At 40.3% G+C, this 20,923-nt stretch overlaps 2 protein-coding genes across 2 annotated transcripts in view; one reads left to right on the top strand and one right to left on the bottom strand.

The window, feature by feature from the left end:
• Positions 1-3,312, top strand: part of ttyh3a (tweety family member 3a) — a 52,241-nt gene extending 48,929 nt beyond the window's left edge. Inside the window, exon 14 of the mRNA XM_026257726.1 lies at positions 318-3,312. Coding sequence (XP_026113511.1) covers positions 318-392 — 75 coding nt within the window. The 3' untranslated portion in view covers positions 393-3,312. The remainder of the gene's footprint in view (positions 1-317) is intronic.
• A 7,950-nt stretch (positions 3,313-11,262) lies between these two features.
• Positions 11,263-19,521, bottom strand: lfng (LFNG O-fucosylpeptide 3-beta-N-acetylglucosaminyltransferase). The gene is made up of 8 exons (XM_026257750.1): positions 18,969-19,521; positions 14,379-14,427; positions 14,036-14,138; positions 13,653-13,803; positions 13,463-13,548; positions 13,203-13,368; positions 13,022-13,107; positions 11,263-12,920 (listed from the first exon to the last, which is right to left on the bottom strand). The coding sequence occupies exons 1-8, from the start codon at positions 19,386-19,388 to the stop codon at positions 12,854-12,856; spliced, it is 1,128 nt and encodes a 375-aa protein (XP_026113535.1). The 5' UTR covers positions 19,389-19,521; the 3' UTR covers positions 11,263-12,853.
• Between the last annotated feature and the right edge of the window lie 1,402 nt (positions 19,522-20,923).

Below are 20,923 nucleotides of genomic sequence, written 5' to 3'. Positions count from 1 at the left end.
TGATTGGTTATTTAGTTGTGCACGCTAATGTCTTTTTTAACATAGAATACTATCTAATCTTTAAATCAAGTATATTATACTTAAGTATATTTTTATCATTTATAATATTTTAATTATAAAATAAGTAATTTACAGTGCATGCACAATGCAATATACATTCATGAAATCGAGGAACATCTGTTTTTAATAGCAGGTATTAACAGTGCCACTGTGATAGGCATGTGCACACACATCTATAGTTTTCACACAGAAGAACATGCTTAGTCTAAAATCTAAATTATTATTATTTAAATTTCTCAATGTTTGTCTCTCTCCAGTACACATCCAGCATGAGGGCCAAGTACCTGGCCAACGCCCGGCCCGACCCCGACAGCAGCACCTCAGCAAACTAGAGGAACACCGTCATCTTTCCTTTCCGTCTAAAGCTCGCCCTCACCCCCATGTTGTGCCCACAGCCCAGACCGGTTTCACCCATCCAGCCATGTTGATATCTGATGCGTGCTCTCCAACCCAGCTGATACAGGACGTCCTTGCATCATGTAAATCCTGCTGTCAGAGCAATGTTCCAGAGGCCTCTTGGGCTGTTTCCAGATGGCCAGTTCAGTTCAGGCAGCTAGTAGGGTTACTCTCAGCCCTGAGTGCTTGTGTGTGAGCGTCTGCAACGAGTATGAACTTCATTACATAAAGATGCATTGAGTGACGTGTGTATGTGTGTGTTGATCCATGCTGCCCTTGCTCAGTTGTGGTGCTCTTTCCAGAGGTTTAGAAAAGGTCCAAAACTGAAGAACTGGACTGGGTTTAACACCCATAACCCTACATTCGTGCATAGCCTCTGTCCTCTGGTCATCTGAAGTAATGTGACCTTCTCCATTTGCAGGACCTACTGCCACATCCCGACTCTACCGTTTACATCAGTGGCATCTACTGTAATATTACTGAACCTATCTAATCTGAATAGCATGAGAGCAATGAAAGTTTTCCCAGAATTCAGTAATTGGGTTCCACTTGTTGAGGTCAGCAATTGAGTATCAGTTGTGGTGATTTATGGAAGTGAGTGTACTTGATTACATTCACTATAGTTTCAGACACCAAAAAGTGCACTATATTTCAGACACAGCCCAAGTTTCTCTTCAAAAAGTTGCTTTTTCGTGACTCCAATGGACCATTTGAAGTTTATGGACATGCTTGCTTTAGCAAACCTGTTGCGTTACGGATTCCGGTGTAATGCATGAAATCAAGCCAGAGTTAGCGCAGCTAGCTTTTGCATTTTTGTACTTGTGTATAGTATGTTTCAGTACTAAATCTGTAGCATATGCTGGTTGTGAGGAGATATTTCTGCATTTTTCATCTCATTTGCAGACTTGAGTTTTCAGTTAGTGTTTTCTTGTTGGGTTCTTATCAATACACATGGACTGAATTAAACCAACTACTCATTTAACTGGGCTTCATCCACTGCCATGACTGGAAAACCTGGACAAGCAGATCTGGACAAACCAGCCTAAAAAAGAGGATTTTGAGGAAACCTCGTCAGATTATTGAGCAAACGCTGATGATCTGGACAACCTCAAACTGCTTTTATATCCAAGTACTTTCAGTCTGAATTCAACAGAACTCTAAAACTGCTAATGCTGGGATCACATCTGAACATTACATTTGTCCTAATACTGTACAAACATGGAGACACTGGGACCAGATTGGACAGTTTGTCATCTCTTATCTGTTCTAGGAAAGAAGCTGGGAGAAGTTAACTGTAGTGTACACCGTGTAAACCTTGATTTTGCTGATCAGTTTAGTCCTAAGGACGGGGGACCCCAATATGGCAGGAAGTAAAGTCATCAATGTCCTGTTTTTTTTTTTTTTTTTTTTATTCAAAGAAATGGAAGAATGCCACAAGCCTCTGTAAATTCTGCTGTAATTCAGTGTGACTTTCAAAGCCCGCAATTTCCTGGGCTAGTTGCTTCTGTACCACAAATTGCTTTCATTCCCAGAGTTAAGGGGAAACTTGCCGTCCCTGAAGAGGACATAAAAGTGATGTGCTGTCATCCAGAATATTTTCCCCTTGATGAGAGCACAGACACACAGGAGGCTGGCATCTGATCAGGGTGAACTCCCTTTTCCCTCAAAAGACCTCTCTCTGATGTTATAGACCCAGTCTCCCCTCTCAACCTTATAAAGTGGTGCCAATGTTCTCATATCATGGGCATCTATGGTCCCACCTTCACACACACACACCTCAAGACTGACTGCCCTCATACTGCCAACATCACAATTCACCGACACCAAGTCCAGGTCATATCCTTACCATTTCAGGGCTCAACAACAAGCATTCAAAAATGCTGCTTTTTTAGTATCCACATGCTCTAGATTCATAACGATAAAGGTTCATTATTCATGAAGAATAGATGAAGCATTGGTTTGGTGGTTCATTCGTATAGTTGAGCCCTGATTCCCATCTGCGAGGGCTCTGCGTGCTTCACGCTTTTTAAATACAGACTGATAACAAATGCTAATGTGACAGCGTTGCTCCTGATGTCCCAGACTTCTGTGAAAACAAGCAAGGACTTCATGGGGAAGGTGTGCATTACAGCTATAAGCAAGCAGAGCCTCAGCTTGTGTTCTTCAGCTATTATTGGACCTTGTGAGTTCTTGTGCTTCTCAAAGGCATGATCGTCCTAGAAACATGGAGGAGAACCATGTTGTGTGCTACTGACGCTTGCACTGGTTTCTCGATTGATGCTTTTGTGATCAATGGTGAGGTCCATACGTCCTCAACTGTGCCAATAACTGACATCTTTCCTGTATTTCTAATTGTTTCGCATCTTTGCAGTGGACTCTCGTGAGCTCTGTGTGGTCTGTGCAACCAGATGAGACACCTGTGAACATGAGCCTGACGGATTTTGATTTTTCTCTGTAATAACCATGTTAGTGATGATCCAGTCTCTCTTTTTATGTTGCTATTTACTTTGGTAATGTCATACTGCAAGAATAATGTATATACAGTATATTGAGCAAATGTTTGCAAGGAAATGCCCCATTAAGGACATGAAATTGTGATTCTAGTACAAACATGATTTTCTTTTCTTTTCCTTTTTTTTCATAGTCCTCATGGCATATTTTTAGACATATTAGGAAGCACAAAATATTTTCTCTTGAATGCGATTCAATGATTTTGGTCTTTTATCGAGATGTTTTTATATGACTTCACTGTAGGATGAACTTTTTTTTTCAGTTACTAAAATATTGTAAATGTAAAACCTGTGGTTTTATTGAGCTTAAACTCTGTGTTTTCAGATTAAACCTAACCTTAACTGATGAATGTGTCTTTTATGTTCAACTGCATGTTTTTATGTCTACAACAGTGAGTATATTTCGATTACAATATTATAATGGTGACCTTTCTGATTAATCCAAGATCCTAAGAAGGTTTATTAGGTTGAATTAGGTGCAACTAAGATCACTTTATTCTTGATTTTTTTTTTTTTAATACTGTTCTATTATTTATGGTTATAGCGCTTTTTTCATGGATTTTTATGTTTATAAAAATCTGGCATTTTATATAAGTTTTGAATGGATTAATCATAATACCGATTCAGTTTTAGCATATAAACGCAAGAGGGCAGAATTGTGTCATTTAATAGAGAAGATATTCCTTGCTACTCAAAACAAAACGGGCTATTACTTCGTATTAGTGAGTAAAACAGTGGGGATTTATTTTATACATTTAAATCAAATTGTGTAAAAAAATAATTTTGGGAAATTATGAAAAAAAGTTAATTGCATTACATTGTGTGATGCAGTTCTCTACATAAGATTTAGCTCTATTCGATTTTTTTAAAAAATACTTTGATGCTGCAGGAATAATGTATATACAGTATATTGAACAAATGTTTGCAAGAAAATGTCCCATTAAGGACATCATAGTTTGATGTATTCTGTTCTGAATTTTATTAAATTAATAAAAATTCATTTAATAATTACTATATATGTTCATGCATTTAAGTTGTCTAAAATAAAAATGATAACTACATATGTAAAATTATTACATGTTGTTTAGTCTAATATATAATTAATGGCAGTAAATTATTAATTATGTGTTGATTCACCCTAATAATTTTTTATACTGCTAATATACACTAAGAAAGCCTTCCAGTTTTATGGAACCGCACAGACCAGCCACTAGTCGGGTGACTATACAGAAAATGGAGGAACCACACCATTATTTTAATTTGCCATTTTTATGATTTAATTAATTATTCACTTTTCATAGCCTCACAAACATGCAGTTATTTCAGAACCCCAGTTCAGGAAACCATGGCATAATGCGATATTTACTGCAATTCATGATGTTGACAACAAAGAGTGGGATATTTTTATTACAGGTTAGGTCAAAAATGATCTAAAAGCCATCAGATGCTATATGTATTCCAATAGATTGTGTCACTAACTACAAGCACTATGGTGATCGTACACTGGCATTGGCATTATATAATCTAGGCTGCTAGCCACATGATTGTGAATTAAACGCAGTTTGACGTGCCTTTGTTGTTTTGATTTGCTAATGGGATGGTTTGACATTTAACCCAAAATTCCTAGAAAGTCACTGATGTTTACTTCCCTGATTGTGGTTGAGGTTTGAGGATTGTTTTATGTTTTAAAACCAAAAGATAGTAAATGCAGAGGCATTGAATGCTGTCTGGGGCCTGCCAGGAAAATAGAAATCAAAGTGTTGTGTTTATGCCCTCACTGCCATGTCATCAGTCATGGGGGTCAGTGTCGCAAACATGACAGACACCCAATAGTGGCTTTCCTGTCAGCCGCCAGGCAGCTGCCGCTTCAACAGGCCTGTGTGCGTGTGGAGGGGAAGAGGGTGGACCTCTGGGAAAACAAAGTGCAGAATAGAGGGATCTTTACACTGTGCACACCCTGCTTGTCTCCTTTCATTGTCAGTCGAAATATAAAGCGTTTATTTTTGAGAGCCAAACAATGTCACAGACTCTAAATGTGAACAGGCATCAAAGAAGCTAATTAGCTTGGCGATCCACAAATGTTACGGGAATCGTTTCCCTCTAATAGAACATGGCACAGGTTTATTCCGTAACAGGGATCACAAATGGAATTCCGCACAGTCTAATTACGTTGGAAATTGAGTTGGGCTCCTATTGTTGGGCCGCAGGAATGCTCTGTGAATGCAGTGGAGTGGTTAAGTGAATGGAAATGGGGGTGATGCCAGGCTCCTGTGAAAGCCCCCAGCAGGTTTGCTTTTATTAGTCAGGGCTCCATGTCATCAGTTTAAGAGTAGCTTCCTCTTTCTTTTCAGTGGTGCCTTTTCTGTTGAAGTGGACATCTCAGTGTTTCTGATCATAGGTGAGATTTCCTGAGAAGGTTTTTTATCTGCTTGAAAATGATTTCTGTTATTTGGGAAACTTTGGGGGGCTTTCTTTGCAGATGTTAACTCTGTTGTGCTGTTGAAACTCAACAGGCAGATTCCACGCTTACTCAAAAGTATCAAATGACACACACATACAAAAATGATTCTTTTAATTAAGTAAAACAAGAAAATACTTCCATTTCACTTTTTCTACTTCAACTCTCTACTTCATTTTGTTTAATTCAGCTGGCCACTTGTAGTTTTCTGTAATTATTTGTGAAATTTACTATTTTTTTAAAAAACTATTTCTAAACTAAAATTTACCTTCTGGCGCAACTCAGTGTTATAGTTAACTAAAACTATAAAAACTCATTTATTGAAATTAATCCAAAATAAAACAATATATATATACTAGATGAAAAAAAAAAGTAGCCTTGGCAAATAAATAAGTTTAAGGTGAAAGACTAATGTTATTATCATTTAAATGTTAAATAAAAATAAAGCAAAATGAATATTTTAAATGACTAAAACTTAAATGAAAATTAAAACTGAAAGTACGAAGATTAAGTCACACTGATGTAAATTCCAATTAACCAGCGATTAAAATTCATAAGTTGTTGTAAATAAATTTGTCCCTTTGCAAAAAGAAAAAAAAAAATACAGATTATAAAACATTAATAAATTTACTGCTCTGATTTTGATCCTACCTTACTAATTACTACTGGCATCCACTGCCCCCCCTCCCCCTTCTTTTTAATGTCAGTTTATGGACGGTCTGTGCATTTGAAAAGTTTTGAACACTAAATTGTGCACAAATGCGATAAGGGTAATGTTCGCTGGATCTTTTACAAGGTGGTACCAAGTAAAAACAAAATTCAGTCTCCACAGTTTTAAAAACGTTACTACATGATTTAACAGTTTAAAGAAAAACATCAGATAGAAATGTATGACACTTTATTTTATTGTCCATCTTACACTTTACATGTTCTTACACTAGTAATAACAGTAAATTATGCATAACGACATGCGACTAACCCTAACTAACTCAAACCCTATGTTTTTAATTAATATTGCTCACTACTTAAATGGATGATTACACTGTTACAAGGACACCTTGAAATGAAGTGTTACAACTCCACTCAATTTTATCACTTTGACTGAAAATGACGCTGTTGTCAGAAATCTCAGGTCATTTCTATGGGCTTTTCTGTGAAGCTTGAGCTAGCAACCAATGAGTACGGAAGGTCAGTTAGGTTCTTTCCACCCCATCAAAACACTTCCTGTCCATCAAATGCTGTCAGAGCGGTCTCTAGTGTGTAAATTCCCCTTACACTCCATCCTGAAGGACAAGATTTTGAGTCACGATAACAGGACAGGTTCCTTAGAGCCGTATAGAGGGATCGGCTGTATTCAGGAGGTCTGCAAACCCTTTCCTCACACCCCACTGCTTCTTTTTAACACCGTCCTCCTCCAGCTGGAAGGAGCAGGCCGCTCTGAAGAGCTCAGTCCTGTTGTTCCCTGTCCTTTCTTCATTCCTCCAGTGCTGGCTTTGATTGTCACTTAACTTCAAACTCCACCCACTGCTCCTCGCTAATACCCACAACATTCAGAAACATCTAAGACCATTATTTCTCAATCATGTGTCCTATTGTTACCCATTTTGTCAGCTTTATTCCCCCTTACTGTTGTGCTTTTTTACCTCAGTGCTCTCGCACCGCAGCACAGGGACAAGAGAAAGTTGACAAGGTATAGCCCACATTAGTGCAGCACGCTGATCCTGAATAACCCAAAATAACTCAAGAATGAGCAACTGCTGGAAGACAGTATTGTGCCAAAGGGCAGGACAGTTTGAGCTGTGTAGTCAAAGCGAACATGAGTAATTTCTTTCTAAAAGAGGTTTGGTCTGTTGTGTCCGTTATGAAATGCAGAAACTGAAACCTTGAGGAGAGCAGCAGTTGAGCTTTTACTCATGACAGTTGGTTGTTGTTATCGATGACTGTCCTGTCAAGAACTGTTGCAGGACGGTAAACAAACTGAAGCACCATCCTGTCCTGGCCTGGGAGAAATCTGTAAGTTTAACTGATTTTCGGCTTATTTGCATCCTGCTTTGCATAAATAAATCACCAACAGATCACTTTCCCCTAAAAGAGTTTCTGATTCTAATTCACACAACAGTGTGATTTATATATAATTATATTGTTTTTTTTTATAAAATAACAATGATTGTTAATGTCATTTAAGCATTATTTTAATGAATATATATATATATATATATATATATATTTTTTTTTTTCTTTCAGGTTCACTTTCTGTTTAGGTTTCCTGTCAACTCTGTAACTGTGTTGAGGAGAAACTTTTAAAAACGTTTTAGCTAAAGTTTGATAGCTATTTACATGTTCATGCTCTTTGATCGTTGCTGAGCTATTTCTAATTTTAAGTAAATGTGTCAAAAAATAGCTTAAGTATCGGCGGAAATTATCTTCGTACATGACGTACATGAAACTTTCTGTTTCAACTGGAAATAGTCAGTTGTTCATTCATGCCAGAGACTGATGAAAGGAGGCTAAAAAGGCCCAAATAAAGATCATATTTTCCAGCCGTCAGAAAGATCTGCTTGTACCTAGCAACATGCAGATGGAGAAGTAGAGAATGAGATCACACATAACACTGAACCCTCACCACTGGCAGAACATCATTTCCTGGAGTTTTATTCTAAATGTGCGCTGGTTTATGAAATGAGGAACAAAACGTTAGAAATCACCAGACTGTTTCTGGTCATCCAGGTGAGAGTTCACCAAGGCAGCTTTACCAAGGAAGTCCAAGTTACAGAGAAACGAACTGCTGAATGAATAAGTGTTGAGCACATGGGACACCCAGGAGACGTCTCTCAGCATGCTCGATAACCCTCCGTGAGAATCCATGAAACAGACATTTTTGCTCTGTGAGGTAAAGCCTCTTTGGCAGAGGATATCTGATAGCTGGATTAGGAGATGGTTGCTCAGTTCCTTTGAGCACATGTTCATGGGGATTTCAGCTCTGGCCAGTGGCTGGAGAACTTGTGGAGCTGGCACTTGCTTGCTGACTGCTATGATTTCAGCCTCTCAAGAGTGTTAGCCACTGCTGTCATGCTAAGCTATGATGTTTACTTTCAAATTTAACAAAAGCACCTTTCCTTTTGGTTCCGATTCATTGAATCTTTAATCAGATTAACTAGAAAAAGCTGCATAAAAATGCTTCTAATTGATGTTTAGAACGCAAATAGCAACAAAACAACATGCTAGAACTGCTCAGAACACCTTAATAACTTAATAACAATGACTTTGCATTGTGGCCGTGCATTTCTACAGGTAAATTAGGAAATATCAAAATCAGATTGAAAAAAAGTAACATCTTTATGAGAGGAATTTGCTTTGTAGAATAAGCAGAACGGCTGTCTGATCAATATCTAACAGAAGTTTTCAGTATGAATTTGCAAGCACTTAAGCTTCAGGTTTTTTTTTTTCTTCTTCTTCTTCTTTTTTTTTTCAAACATAGAACATGCATCCAAAAAAAAAGTTCAATATAAATGTGGTTTGAACAGTACGGGGCATAAAATGCATTGCTGTGATGAGTTTCGAGAGTTCAAAAAGTCTGAAGGATAAAGATATGTGGACCACAGGGCCCTCTGACTCATAACAAAAATGCTGCCATCTTCCTTCCAAGAAACCGTGCAACGGTTGCTTTGCTCAAACAGCTATTCATTTTTCTGGCAGACCGCGATGTGGTTGTGGCCTGATGTTTTCACATTCAGTGTTTTGTTGGGCTCCCTGAGGTGAAACTGGCATCTCAAGACACATCAAGGACTAGTGTCAAAGGAAGTGAGTGTTTTGATCCAAGAGTTCATATTATAGATCTTCTGAGTGGTTTTTGTTTTAGACTCGAGCATCATTTCCCAGTCTCTTACGGACCCAGACATTGTGTGGTCCGACTGTATTTCACGCATCAGTGCAGAAGCAGTCAAAACAGACCTCAAGGCTTTAATTACCAATGAGAATTTGGCTCGAGGATGAGAACGGAAACGGATTCTGTTTCTAAAAGTTGGTTCTGCGATGTTTGTCATACCAGCCAGCTAAGTGGTTGGAAGTAGTCATTAATAAACCCTTCAAGTTGATGAATGTCATAGATGTTCTGGTGTCGCTTACACAAATGGGCATAAGCAAGTCGTTTAGGTTATGGTACAGACAGCTTTGTTTATATGCCACACTGAAGACGTAATGTTTTGTGTACGGATGGGTTCAAGGCACCCGTTTTATTTGAACTGATAACTATCTTTCTATATTTAGACCGTTATCTTTCCTCCAGGCAGGTTACCTTCTCTGGCTGACTGCTCTGCATGAGCGCTTTGCATAACTCAATCTCGTCTCTGCCTTGAATGTAAATGTAGTATTTCACCAAAACAAAAAGATGTTGTGCTTCCTGGAACCCAGACTTCAAGATGAACACCCATAACCATAGCTTTGGTTTATTACAGTACAGTGGGAGCGAACACACACCCATATGAGTGTCTGATGCTCTGGCTCTTGCAGACATGGTTTCTGACATCTGCGGCCACATATGACATATGAACTGTGTGAAGTCTTTGAAGAGGGTTTTAGGGGGGAAGGCATATGATTCAGGATCACTGAAGGAAGTCTTTTTGCTGTGGTGGTTGATTTGGGGGTTGCTCCGTGTCTCAGACTTACCCTGAAGAATGCAGAAATCCCCTCTCTGCCCTCAGACTCATGGCAAAACAGGCAGCCGTGGCTTAAGAATATAAACTCTCACACCATTAAAACAGGCCCAGATGTGACTTAATCAAAACATGATTATGTGTGTTATAAGATCTTTGTGATCTGACTGGAACGTAAAAAAAAAAAAAAGTGGTTTTAAAAACATACCGAATGGTGTCAGTGGGGTGTGGAATTAGTGTTTGTGGTGGAGCCTGTTATTAATGTCGAAGGAATAAAAGGATTTGTATCATCTTGCAATAACATTTACAACATTTCTGTTGTTGACCTCCCGTTTATGTGATCTGAAGCAATACAAGTCTTCATAATGTATTTAGTCATCCAAGAAATCAAGCTTCACTTCAAGGCTTTTCACATTTTTGCTGCATGTATTACTGATTCCGACTATCAAGAGCGTGCACATTATACACTTTCTCCATTAACTTTTTCAACGAGACCAGACCAAAAAAAAAAGTATGGCAGACTATTTCCATATAAATAGCACTTGCCACTCTATATCTCAAAATGTGTTGTATAAAAAGTCTAATGCAATTATGATCAACAATTGACAATTTACCTTGCTCTCCCATATATTTTCCAGGCCTTAAATGACATGAGTATATAGTGTGTTGAAAGGCCCGGTAGTGAGGAAATGTCCTTTCCCATGGCAATTCTTGTAGAATAATAAATTGCATGTGTGTGAGACTAAACTTTCAAGTGTGTTTCATTAATACAACAAGCAACACAGTACGGGTCAGTGCCAGCCCTCGAAACCCACGAGAGGCCGAGTTTGTTTTGCTTGCATGCTTCAGTAACAGTTTTGACAGAGTAAGAGACACTGGCCTCTGAACCTCTGCGGTCTGGCGATGATTTTACTCTAAATGATTGATGCAAGTCGCCTGTGTTGCACTATAGTAGTGAGTGTGTCCTTGATAGTTCAACAAAAAATGAAAATTATGTAACTGATCACTCAATGGAAGGCAATGTTTTCAAAGAGTGCATCAGTTCCCGATCAACATGCATGCATTGTGGCTTGTGGTCTAGATTAATCATATGATAAATTTGTGTTGGAAACAGCTAAAATGTAGGTTTTAGTTGTTGAAATATGTATGTAGTGTGTCAGCTGAAAGAAAGCAAACAACAGTGCAGGAAAGTTTCTTAGCGAATATGCTGCTTTATTTAAAAGCTGAATGGTAAATTACCAAGGTGGCGCATGGTAACAATATCAGGATTGTGATCCCTGAGAGGACAACATTTGAACAAAGAATCCAGATACTGGAATATAAATTACAGCCATTAGCAAAAGTCCGAGCATTAAAAAATCTTTTTAGAGGAATCATCAGAACAAGGTCTGATCCACAGGTGACCAAATTCATATAATATCTAAACAATTATGTACAAATACAATTGTTTTGAAATGGCACAGTACAGAAATACTGCTTTAAAGTAAAATATACAGGCTCACCCAATATGGGTCATTCTCATAGAGAAACTGCAACTCTGTTAGGATCACTTGTTGATGCTCATGTAAAGCTCTCACTTAACATGTTTTGTATAGTTGGCATAGTGATGTCCAACTGTCGGCCGCGAAAGAATGGGGAAAACTGTGGCTCTAAGCCAGATCAGTCTGTGCAAAAGGGATCAGAGAACTCTGATCGATGCTATAAACACGTCTTAAACTTTAGCCGGCATCTGTTTTAACAATGTACCGTACATTGTGTTGACAGTGGCCCTGGTGCCAAGAGTAACCGGCGTTAAGAGATTGCTAGGAGATGCTTTACTTGAGCAACAAACAGGCATTTTAAACCAAGCTGTGCAACTCCCACTTCAGTACATCTTTGAGCAAAGCTAAAACAAAATTATAACAATAAATCATGCCTAAAATCTCATATCTATCTGCCAAGATTGTTTGAATGCATTGGCTTTAAATAATATAAAGATCTAAACATTTTGGGCACTTGATACATTTTCACACAGCTTTAAGATATAAAAGTTCAATCGCCATAAAATGCCCAGAGGATTTAGGGAGAAAAGTGCTCAGTCCTCATACACCACAGATTAAAATAACCTGACGGCATATTTTGGAAAAATTGCCTATTGCCAGCACTAAAGGTCATTAAAAACTCTTACAATAATAATTATAATAACACTGACATCGAAGAAATCAATTTGCAAAAAAGTGGACCTTCATCTCATTAGGTTTGTCCGGAGTCCTTTAGAACTAGATAATAAAGCACCCATGTAACTGATTTCATCTGAAGATTTTAAAGAACTCAATCATTCAATCAAACCTGAGGGAAAGAACATCCTGAACGGCGTTTGCAGAGAATAAAATATAAAGTATGCGCTAATTTGCTAATTAGAATTTAAAACTAAGCATATAAAGCTGGCAAAAGGCTTGGGTATACTAGAAAGTTACATTCTATGAGAATTGCAAATGGGATACAAGCAACAGTAATCACATAAAGCACAGTTGATTGCCTGCAAAGCTTGGCGCTAAAAGCATCCTTCTGAAAGCCAGGCCCTTCATGATGTCGGAGTTGGACAGGAAGCTCGGGCACCAGTCAGGAAGGAACTGTTTAAAGGCGGGCCGCACAGCAGCCCAGTATAACCACGGAAGGCCATGCGCCACTGCAGAGTAAACGCAGCGGCCACACGGCCTAATACCACACTGGTCCCTCATGCCTTTCAGATACCGAGGCAGTGAGGGACGAGGATACAACAGAGGAGCCGGTCGCCCTTAATAGGCAACCTGAGGAGGGCACCATGGAGTGTCTGGGTACAGCAGACAGTGCACTGACTTAAACCTGAGAGAGAATAAAAAATAGATGTTAGATTTGTACATGCACGAAAATGTAGATAAAAGCAAAATCCAAATGTGATCTAGCGTGTTGAGAACTTGTTTTACCTGGATGGGTCCTCCTCAACAGAGAAAGCCCCTTTCATGCTGATGATATTCCTCTTGTTTTCAAACATTCCATAACTCAGTGTAATCTAAATGGAATTATATGAAAGACTGCATTAGTACAACTACGCTGCATTTTACAGAATAAAGTATTTTACAGAAGTGTCTGTATCAAGTTCCTTACCTGTTTGTGTACTTCTGATTTGGACACCTGTTGCAGGTTCTCCAAGTGTGAGTGGAACAAGCTGCTTCGAGTCAAAGGGGCCCCAAGAACTGAGTCGATGATGTAGCCGATGGTGCAGTCATCAGGAAGACGGATCTTCTCTGCAGTGTTCATGAAATGGCCACCACTGCCATTAAAATAGTAAAATAAGTCAACATTAAACATCTTAAAACACTGAATATGCTCTTAGACACTGCATTAGGATAGTTGAGAGTTTGCACCTTGCCCAGGGGCTCATCTTCAAAGCTAGCCCACGGCTGATACAGAAGCCTGCACCTCCAGTAGCAAACCAGAAATTGACAGGTCTCTGCAATGGAAACACCAAAACATCAGTTTCTATTCTTAATGCTCCTTTTTTAATCTTTACAACCAGTGTATATATATAAAATGAGGATATTTTGGACCACCTACCATCTTGTCCCCAAGTCTTTCCGTGGCCTCAATAGGCCTGTCCAAACTGGGTTTCCCAATGTACATGTCCTGAGTGTGAGGGTAGTTGGACAGCAACTTCACCAATGTCTTCACGTTGACATAGTTGTCATCATCCACATGACAGAACCACCTACACCAGACACAGATATCATTAGAACATCCAATATGGTTTATTTTGACACTAAAACAAAATTTAAAGAAATAAACAGTGGAAATATGTCAGTCTGTGTGTAATGAATGAATTTAATCTACAAGTTTCACTTTTTGAATGGAATTAGTTAATTAAATGAACTTTTGATGATATTCTAATTATATGACCAGCACCTGTATTTACAACGTGACTGTAATCATGCAATGCTTACTTTTTTCCAGACTCTATGTACTTGTCGTACTCAACAGCCATCTTGCAGGACAGAGCCTGGCGGCTGTGGGCAGCAGAGCAGTTGGTGTTGATAGCATGGCTTCCTGTGTGGACAAGAGGAAAGATACTTTGTCAATGCTCATGTAATACTCCACTTATGTCTATCACTTGAGAAATCCCCATTATCTAAGAGGTCAGGTGACTCTGCCGGCGCACTAATACCATCTTCCCAGCTCCCTTTAGCTAACCACATGTTTTTAAGAGGATTAGAAGGCTGAGTCCAAACTATGTGCATATCAAAGTGGGAATGTCTTGTGACTGCCGCTTGAGGAAGCTGTACTTACCGATTTTCTTCTTCAGTTCTTCATCTTCGCCATCCGTGAAGATGTATGTCTGCAAAAACACGACAAAGCCCTGTTAGCTCTATCAATGAAGTCACACAAGTCCATCAATGAATCACTGCACTAGAGCAAAGACGAAATGGGAATTGGCGCGTTGCAAACTGGAATCATGTGTCTTGAAGAGCTATTTATTCCAAGCGGACTGATTAGGAACCATTGTCTGGGTTTTACGCCATGGAAAACTCAGCAAGTTAAACAAGCCAAAATCTACCCCCCAAAATAAAGGCCTCTTGTTCTTGTTGTCAATCTCTCCATAGCAACTACTCCACACCCCAAAGCATCCCAGGCCCAGAACAAAGTGTGGAGCAGACCACCACACTTACCCCCACCGCCCACAACTCTCCACCCCCATTCCATTGCCCCTGACCACCTCCCAAGTTTTTCCATTCCTCATCCCTCTATCCACTTAAGACATGTCCCAAGAAGGAATGGCCAAGTCATCTGAAAGAAAAGAAAGAAGCACCAGGTCCCATTCTCCAATGGATGAATATGCATTCACACCAGTGTGCATTCACTGACGTCTGACCCCTCAGGGTTTTGTTAACGTTAAAATAGAAGGGGTGGGATTAGGAGCTCATTGTGGAAGATAAGACAGAGCAGGTGCGAGGCGGCAGCCTCGGCTCAAAGGAGCCCTTGAGAAGACGCCGCCACACGCCTCAGTCAGACTGATGAAAAGGCGGCGCGCCCCTGGCCATGCACTGCCGTTAACCTGTTTGCTTTCCACCTCAGGTGAGACAGCACCTGCCACCCGCCGCCTTATCACAGCCACGTGTCTGAACAGGTCAATTTGCCCACGCCCAACTGGCATTGAACATGTACACCTACGCTACAAAACTCTTCTCTTATGAGCTTCAGCTATTTTGTGAACTTTATCTCAACAGTGAATTCGTTTTTTTGTTTCCTTTCAAATGCCAGCACACACACACACGTGGACTCATTCCCCCCTTTTCACAGTCGCATTTTTTTGAACGTTCAAACATTGGCAAATAATGTTTGATTGGTTTGCAGAACAAACTCTGAGCAGATGTTTAGCGCAGCACTCTGGGGCCGAGGCCCAAGGCCGATGTTTGTTCAGGGAGGGCTGGCGGTTGGACCGGGTAAAGGATCAGAGGCTGGCACTGTTTGAGCAGAGTTACGCTGAAAGGACAGACTAATCACACAGGCAGCTGCCAAGGCAGACTGGGCACTGACAGAGAGAGAAACCTCAGATCTGATTAGTGCATTACAATGTGTGTGTGTGGCCACTCCCCCCGATCCCTGCTCCCACTGTCCCTGTGCACAGAGACAATGAGGAGTGGGTAAAGCTGTCACTGGGTAAATCCCAAATATGTTTGCCTGGATTTGCATACAGCTGCAGTGGTTAACTAAGAGAGGCCTCTCGTGGCACATGGCTTTGTTTCTCAGTTTCCCTTTTATTGAAGATAATGTGTGCCAAAATGACCCTTTTGTGGTTTCTTTCATAGATGTCAAGTCTTTTCTTCAAAATGCACTTTTCCCAGCATTCTCGGCACACAAGAAAGGATGAGGGTTTGGTTGTTTGAGCAGGCAAAGATTGGTAGGGCTCCCACCCCGCCAAAGGAAGGTCTGGCATAGGGCAGGCTGAGCGTGGAGCCTGGCTGTCTGTCTCCTTCTTCCCGGGAAGGAAGTAGAGAGAAGTTACTCCCTCTATTAAACACCAAACAGTCCTGCTCCCTCTACCTGTGCCAATCAGAGACCAGAAACTTGAACAGACTCGTGCCACAACAGATCTGCACTGCTTTCACCGTCTTGTTTTCAACCCAGAGAAGTTACTGCCACAATCAGAGAGTAGTTCTGCAGTTAAGAAGTTCAGAAAGAGATAATTAGGTTGGTCATGGCACTTAATTTGCGTCGAGCAAGTGTGCATTTGATCTGAATGGCATTCTGTGTAACTGGACACCGGATACCGCAGCCGCGGCACAGGCTATTCTCTCATTGTTGTGAATTTCTCTCACTGGGGAAGCTGCATTGTTCCAGGGGGGAAATTTAGAGAAACAGCGGAAGCCAGAAGCTGCACCATAAACAATTCTAAATAGAGCAGATCTGACTGAAAAGAATAACACTATTCAAGAGTCCTGAATCATCAAGTCAAGACAATTACAAAGCATGCTTTTAATAATCAGAAAGTACCAGAGCTCTATAGGGTTTCACTTAGAAAAATACTGATAATTCCAGTGTATTAACTAAGCTAGGGGAGTTTCTTGCTGACCGTGACTGACTCTAAACAAAGACAAGACAGTTTCCCACCAAGAACAGCCACAGGCTGCCATGAGTGTCAACAGCAGACACAGATTGGATCTGCTCTCAGTGTTTACATGTAAACAGCCCAAGACAGCGAGCTGTTCATCACCCGTCAAGGCAGCACCTGAAGAAGGTAAACAAGATGGAAAGATCCTTCCTACACAAGTTTCTATCCCCTATGAACACGTTCACAGTGTCGGTCATGCATCATCTCACTTGACATATGTGACAAAGTTCCCATGCTGTGGGTCTAACAACGCCTGGCTCGCTGCAACACTTGTCTGGTGCCAGCCATCGTGGCAAGCGGCCAAACGTTACACCGGAGTCCTTGGGATAATCCCCGGGCGTTCAGATGACAATAACTGGGGTTTAACGTACTCAGGTGTTGCATGGATGAATGTAGAAATCATTTTGAGAGCGGCTCTCCGTGTGCACATGTTGAGAATGTGAGGACTCATATAGCTGGCATTAGAGCTATCTTTTGTTCTTTGAGACCCAGCCACCTGGCACTCATTCTCCAGGAACTCCCCCTTGTATTCTGGTCTACGCTGGTCTTTTATGTCTGCGCTGCTCCCCACCAGCTGCTGCTAATAATCCCTGCTGTTAACTCTCTCTTCTGTGGGTTAACTTCCATCAACTCCTGTACTAAACAAACCTAGTCTTAGTTTTCAGTCTCGCCTAGCCTGTAGTGGTCATATCAGTTTAGCTGGACAGCAAAAGACAAATCCGAGCTGACTGAATGAGTACGGAGGCTAAAGTGATCTGATTTAAATTTTTCACATTCCACATGCTTTGATATTCACAGAAACATCACAAACATAATGCCCTTTGTACTGAGACGCTGCGGGCATCTAAAAGTGTTGCTATGGCGGTGTCATATTCAAATGACAAGAATAAAACCCCTCTTGTCTAAGGTGTGAGGGAAACAGATTGTGACAGAGCCCCGAGGCAAATTAAACTGACTTTTGCAAGATGTATGAGCAACTACTCTAGGTGGTGGATAAAATCACTTTGACTGCTCTGTGCTCGCTGCTGTCGATGTGCCGAGAGTGCTTTTGTGCCGGCTGCAAAAGAGGCCTGTTTTCTCAGAGCTGTATTTTCATACTGTGAGCCACTCGGCATGCTGCTGAAAAGCCTTCCCTTGCCTATAGATGCTGTCCCTTTGTACCCCCAGCATCTCCATAACGAAGACTCTGTTTTCCCACCGCTTGGGTTGCTTGACCCAGCCTCTGCTCCAGATCCCCAGTTCCCATGGAGAGTGCGAGACAAGGGGCTGGCAAAGCTTTTCTTTCCCCCTTCAGAAAGACGCTTTGTTAGTGCTGAGAAGGGGACAGCTCTGAAGCCGCTGCTGTGATGCATCCTTAGCCCCGGCGTATTCACGGGGACACCCCAAACAATGGAGCAGGAGGGGAGAAAGGGGGGAACTTACAGCCACCCATCTCTCTTTGAGTAACACAGCGTTTGCTACAGAAAGCACTCGGAGTTTAAAAATGTGCTTTTTAATATGCCAGGCAGATATAAATATAACATTTTGGTCCCTTAAGTACACATTTGAATTAGTTTTGTGGTCCTGTTGTAGATATTGATTCTATAGATTGACTGATGATAGGTTTAACTTTTTTTTTATTGTTGTTGTTCACACATTCGTTTACTTAATCAGTTCTTTAATAACATGTGTAGTAATAAATGCAATCATTCAGAGGATCTCTAAAGAGGAATACCATTTTACCACTGTGTTCAACAGGAAACAACAATGTTCACAGGTACACAAGTGACTTAATGTAAGAGGACAATAAACTTGCATCCATTCAGACTCAAACAAATGCATATGTGAAATTGCATTCATGGATAATAAAATATTTAAGCTACATTTAAATGTATCCATTTGTTATCGGCCAATTAAACAAACATAATCTGTATTGGTCATTAAAAGCAATACTGATCCATCTCCAGTTTAAACTATTGAAGTTAACTTTTATTTAATAGACAGTAGCCTAATGCAAAATATAAAATACAAAATATTTATAAAATGAAAGACTGTAACTGGATTTTTTTAAAACTCGGAAGATTATGAATATGAACTAAATTCATAGCCAAAATTGTCATAAAGTAGGGCAAGGTGGTTTGAAGCGGAAAGACAGTGCCCACCTATTACCATTAAAACCACGAAAAAACATCCCCTTTGTTTCCGGCTGGTTAAATATGTAACAAAAGATTGCAACCAAGTTATGCAAAGTTGTTGAAATCAGTTTGTAACAGTGCAAACACACATACCTGCTGCATGTTTCTGGATATCCAGGTGTCCAGCAGTAGATCAAGTCTGGATCGGTGAAACTTCTTAGTGGTCTTTACTGCGATGAAGATGTCACTCGCGCTGATGTCCTCAGCAGGCGGCGCGTCTTTCGTCGCTCCGGACGCCTCGGTCGGTTTATCCGCTTCCCTCCTGCTGCGGGTCAGCTTGGAAAAATAGGCAGAGAATCCTTTCTTTCCACTCTGTTCAGGCTGAGCTCCATCATCAGCCTCTGATTCCCCCAGACTCTGGAGCGAGCGCAAGCCGACCTCGCTCTCGTTCTGCATCCCGTCCATCTGTGTTCGCTGATGCTGCGACAGAAATAACAGCAGACCTAGACAGGTGACGGTCGCCCCCGCGAGGGAGAACACTGCTTTTCTGCTGTACGCTTTAGACATGTTCATTCAATTCTAAGGGAAGAACGCTCTCTTTGTGATATACACAGCATTAACCTAAACTTCCCTCCAATAGTCTACTCTAAAAAAACAAGCGTGTCATCCGTCTGTATCATAGTAGCACTGAGAGAGTCTCCTCAGTCTAACTCGGAGGGGGTTTTATAGACTGCCCACAGCGTTGGTCACGCCCAGGGGGCGGGGCATTGATGGCTATTGTGCTGTGGGAACCGCAAAGAGACTGTCAATAGGAGGACGCGTTAAAGGACAGCAGGCGAGGGACAAAGAGGGGGGAGTGTGAAGTGCACAAACAGGCCTAAACATTTTCAAAGTGCATGCTTTTATTAAACAAACTATGTATGAATGCGCTATAATATTCTTAATTGCATGTTTTGCATTATCAGGAGTAGGTCTGAAAATATTTATACAAATTTGTTTAGGCCTAAAGTTGAGTATCAGTTTTAGGTTTTAAAACTGATAGACAACACACACACACATATATATGTCAAGTCTTATGTTTAACATGTAATTGTTTTTGTTTATTTTTTATTTTATTATTATTATTATTATTTTATTTTAAAGTGTAGCACATATTTTATTCATTTTATTCACAGAATACATTAATGGGCTAATATTTCCCACTAAAAGTGTGTGTGTGTGTGTACGTGTGTGTGTGTGTGTGAGAGAGAGAGAGAGAGAGAGAGAGAGAGAGAGAGAAAGTACAGATTTTAACATTTCTCTGGTCTTTTCTGCATGAAGAAAATAAAGATGTAAATTAAAAGGCTAAGAACTGAAAAGTAAGTTTATTGGTGTATTATAGTTAATTACAGCTTAAGATGAGTTTATTGCACTTTTTGAACAACTTTAAATTTTATTATTTATGACAAAAATGTCATTCAAAAGTAAACATGACAATGATTATAGTTAAATAGATTAAATGTATTTTTAAACACTTTTTGCATGAACCTGACTGTCACAATGCAAAAATTGTTTCACAAACAGAAATCAGTTTAAGGTATTTTATTATTATTATTATTATAATTGCCTTAGATTTACCTCTGAAAATAAGACTACTGGCATAGGACATTCTCTATAGACAACCTGGATCACATCAAGCACCAGCCATATCTCAATGTCAACATCAAACTCAAGCTCACAATGGTGGTGCGCTCCAGTCAATCTACGGCAGCTGACCTTGTGAGGCCTTCAAACAACTGCATGTTCCTTATGCTTGCTTTAAAATGGCGCCTCTTCTGCGGTGAAGAGCCAGTAGATCTGGGAGCACGACCCTGGCCATGGCTTCCAGCTGACAGCTCGCCAACTGCTGGTGACAGACTTAAAGGCTTCACATCCTACTTCTAGGCCTCTCAACAGCTCGCTTTCAAAACAAGCAGCAGTCAGACACTACATTTAAGTCCTTATTTCTAAGTCAGGCTGAACAGCTGAGATGTTCTTGGTTTTTTGATAACAGAGATAATTAACACTCAAGCAATGGTCATTTGGAACATATCGTTAAGAATCGAACAAAAAGTTGTGCTCCTTCAGAA

This window comes from Carassius auratus, unplaced genomic scaffold (genome assembly GCF_003368295.1).
Source record: "Carassius auratus strain Wakin unplaced genomic scaffold, ASM336829v1 scaf_tig00214480, whole genome shotgun sequence".
In the NCBI taxonomy this organism is placed as follows: domain Eukaryota; kingdom Metazoa; phylum Chordata; class Actinopteri; order Cypriniformes; family Cyprinidae; genus Carassius; species Carassius auratus.
This window is presented reverse-complemented; position numbering and strand designations above follow the sequence as displayed.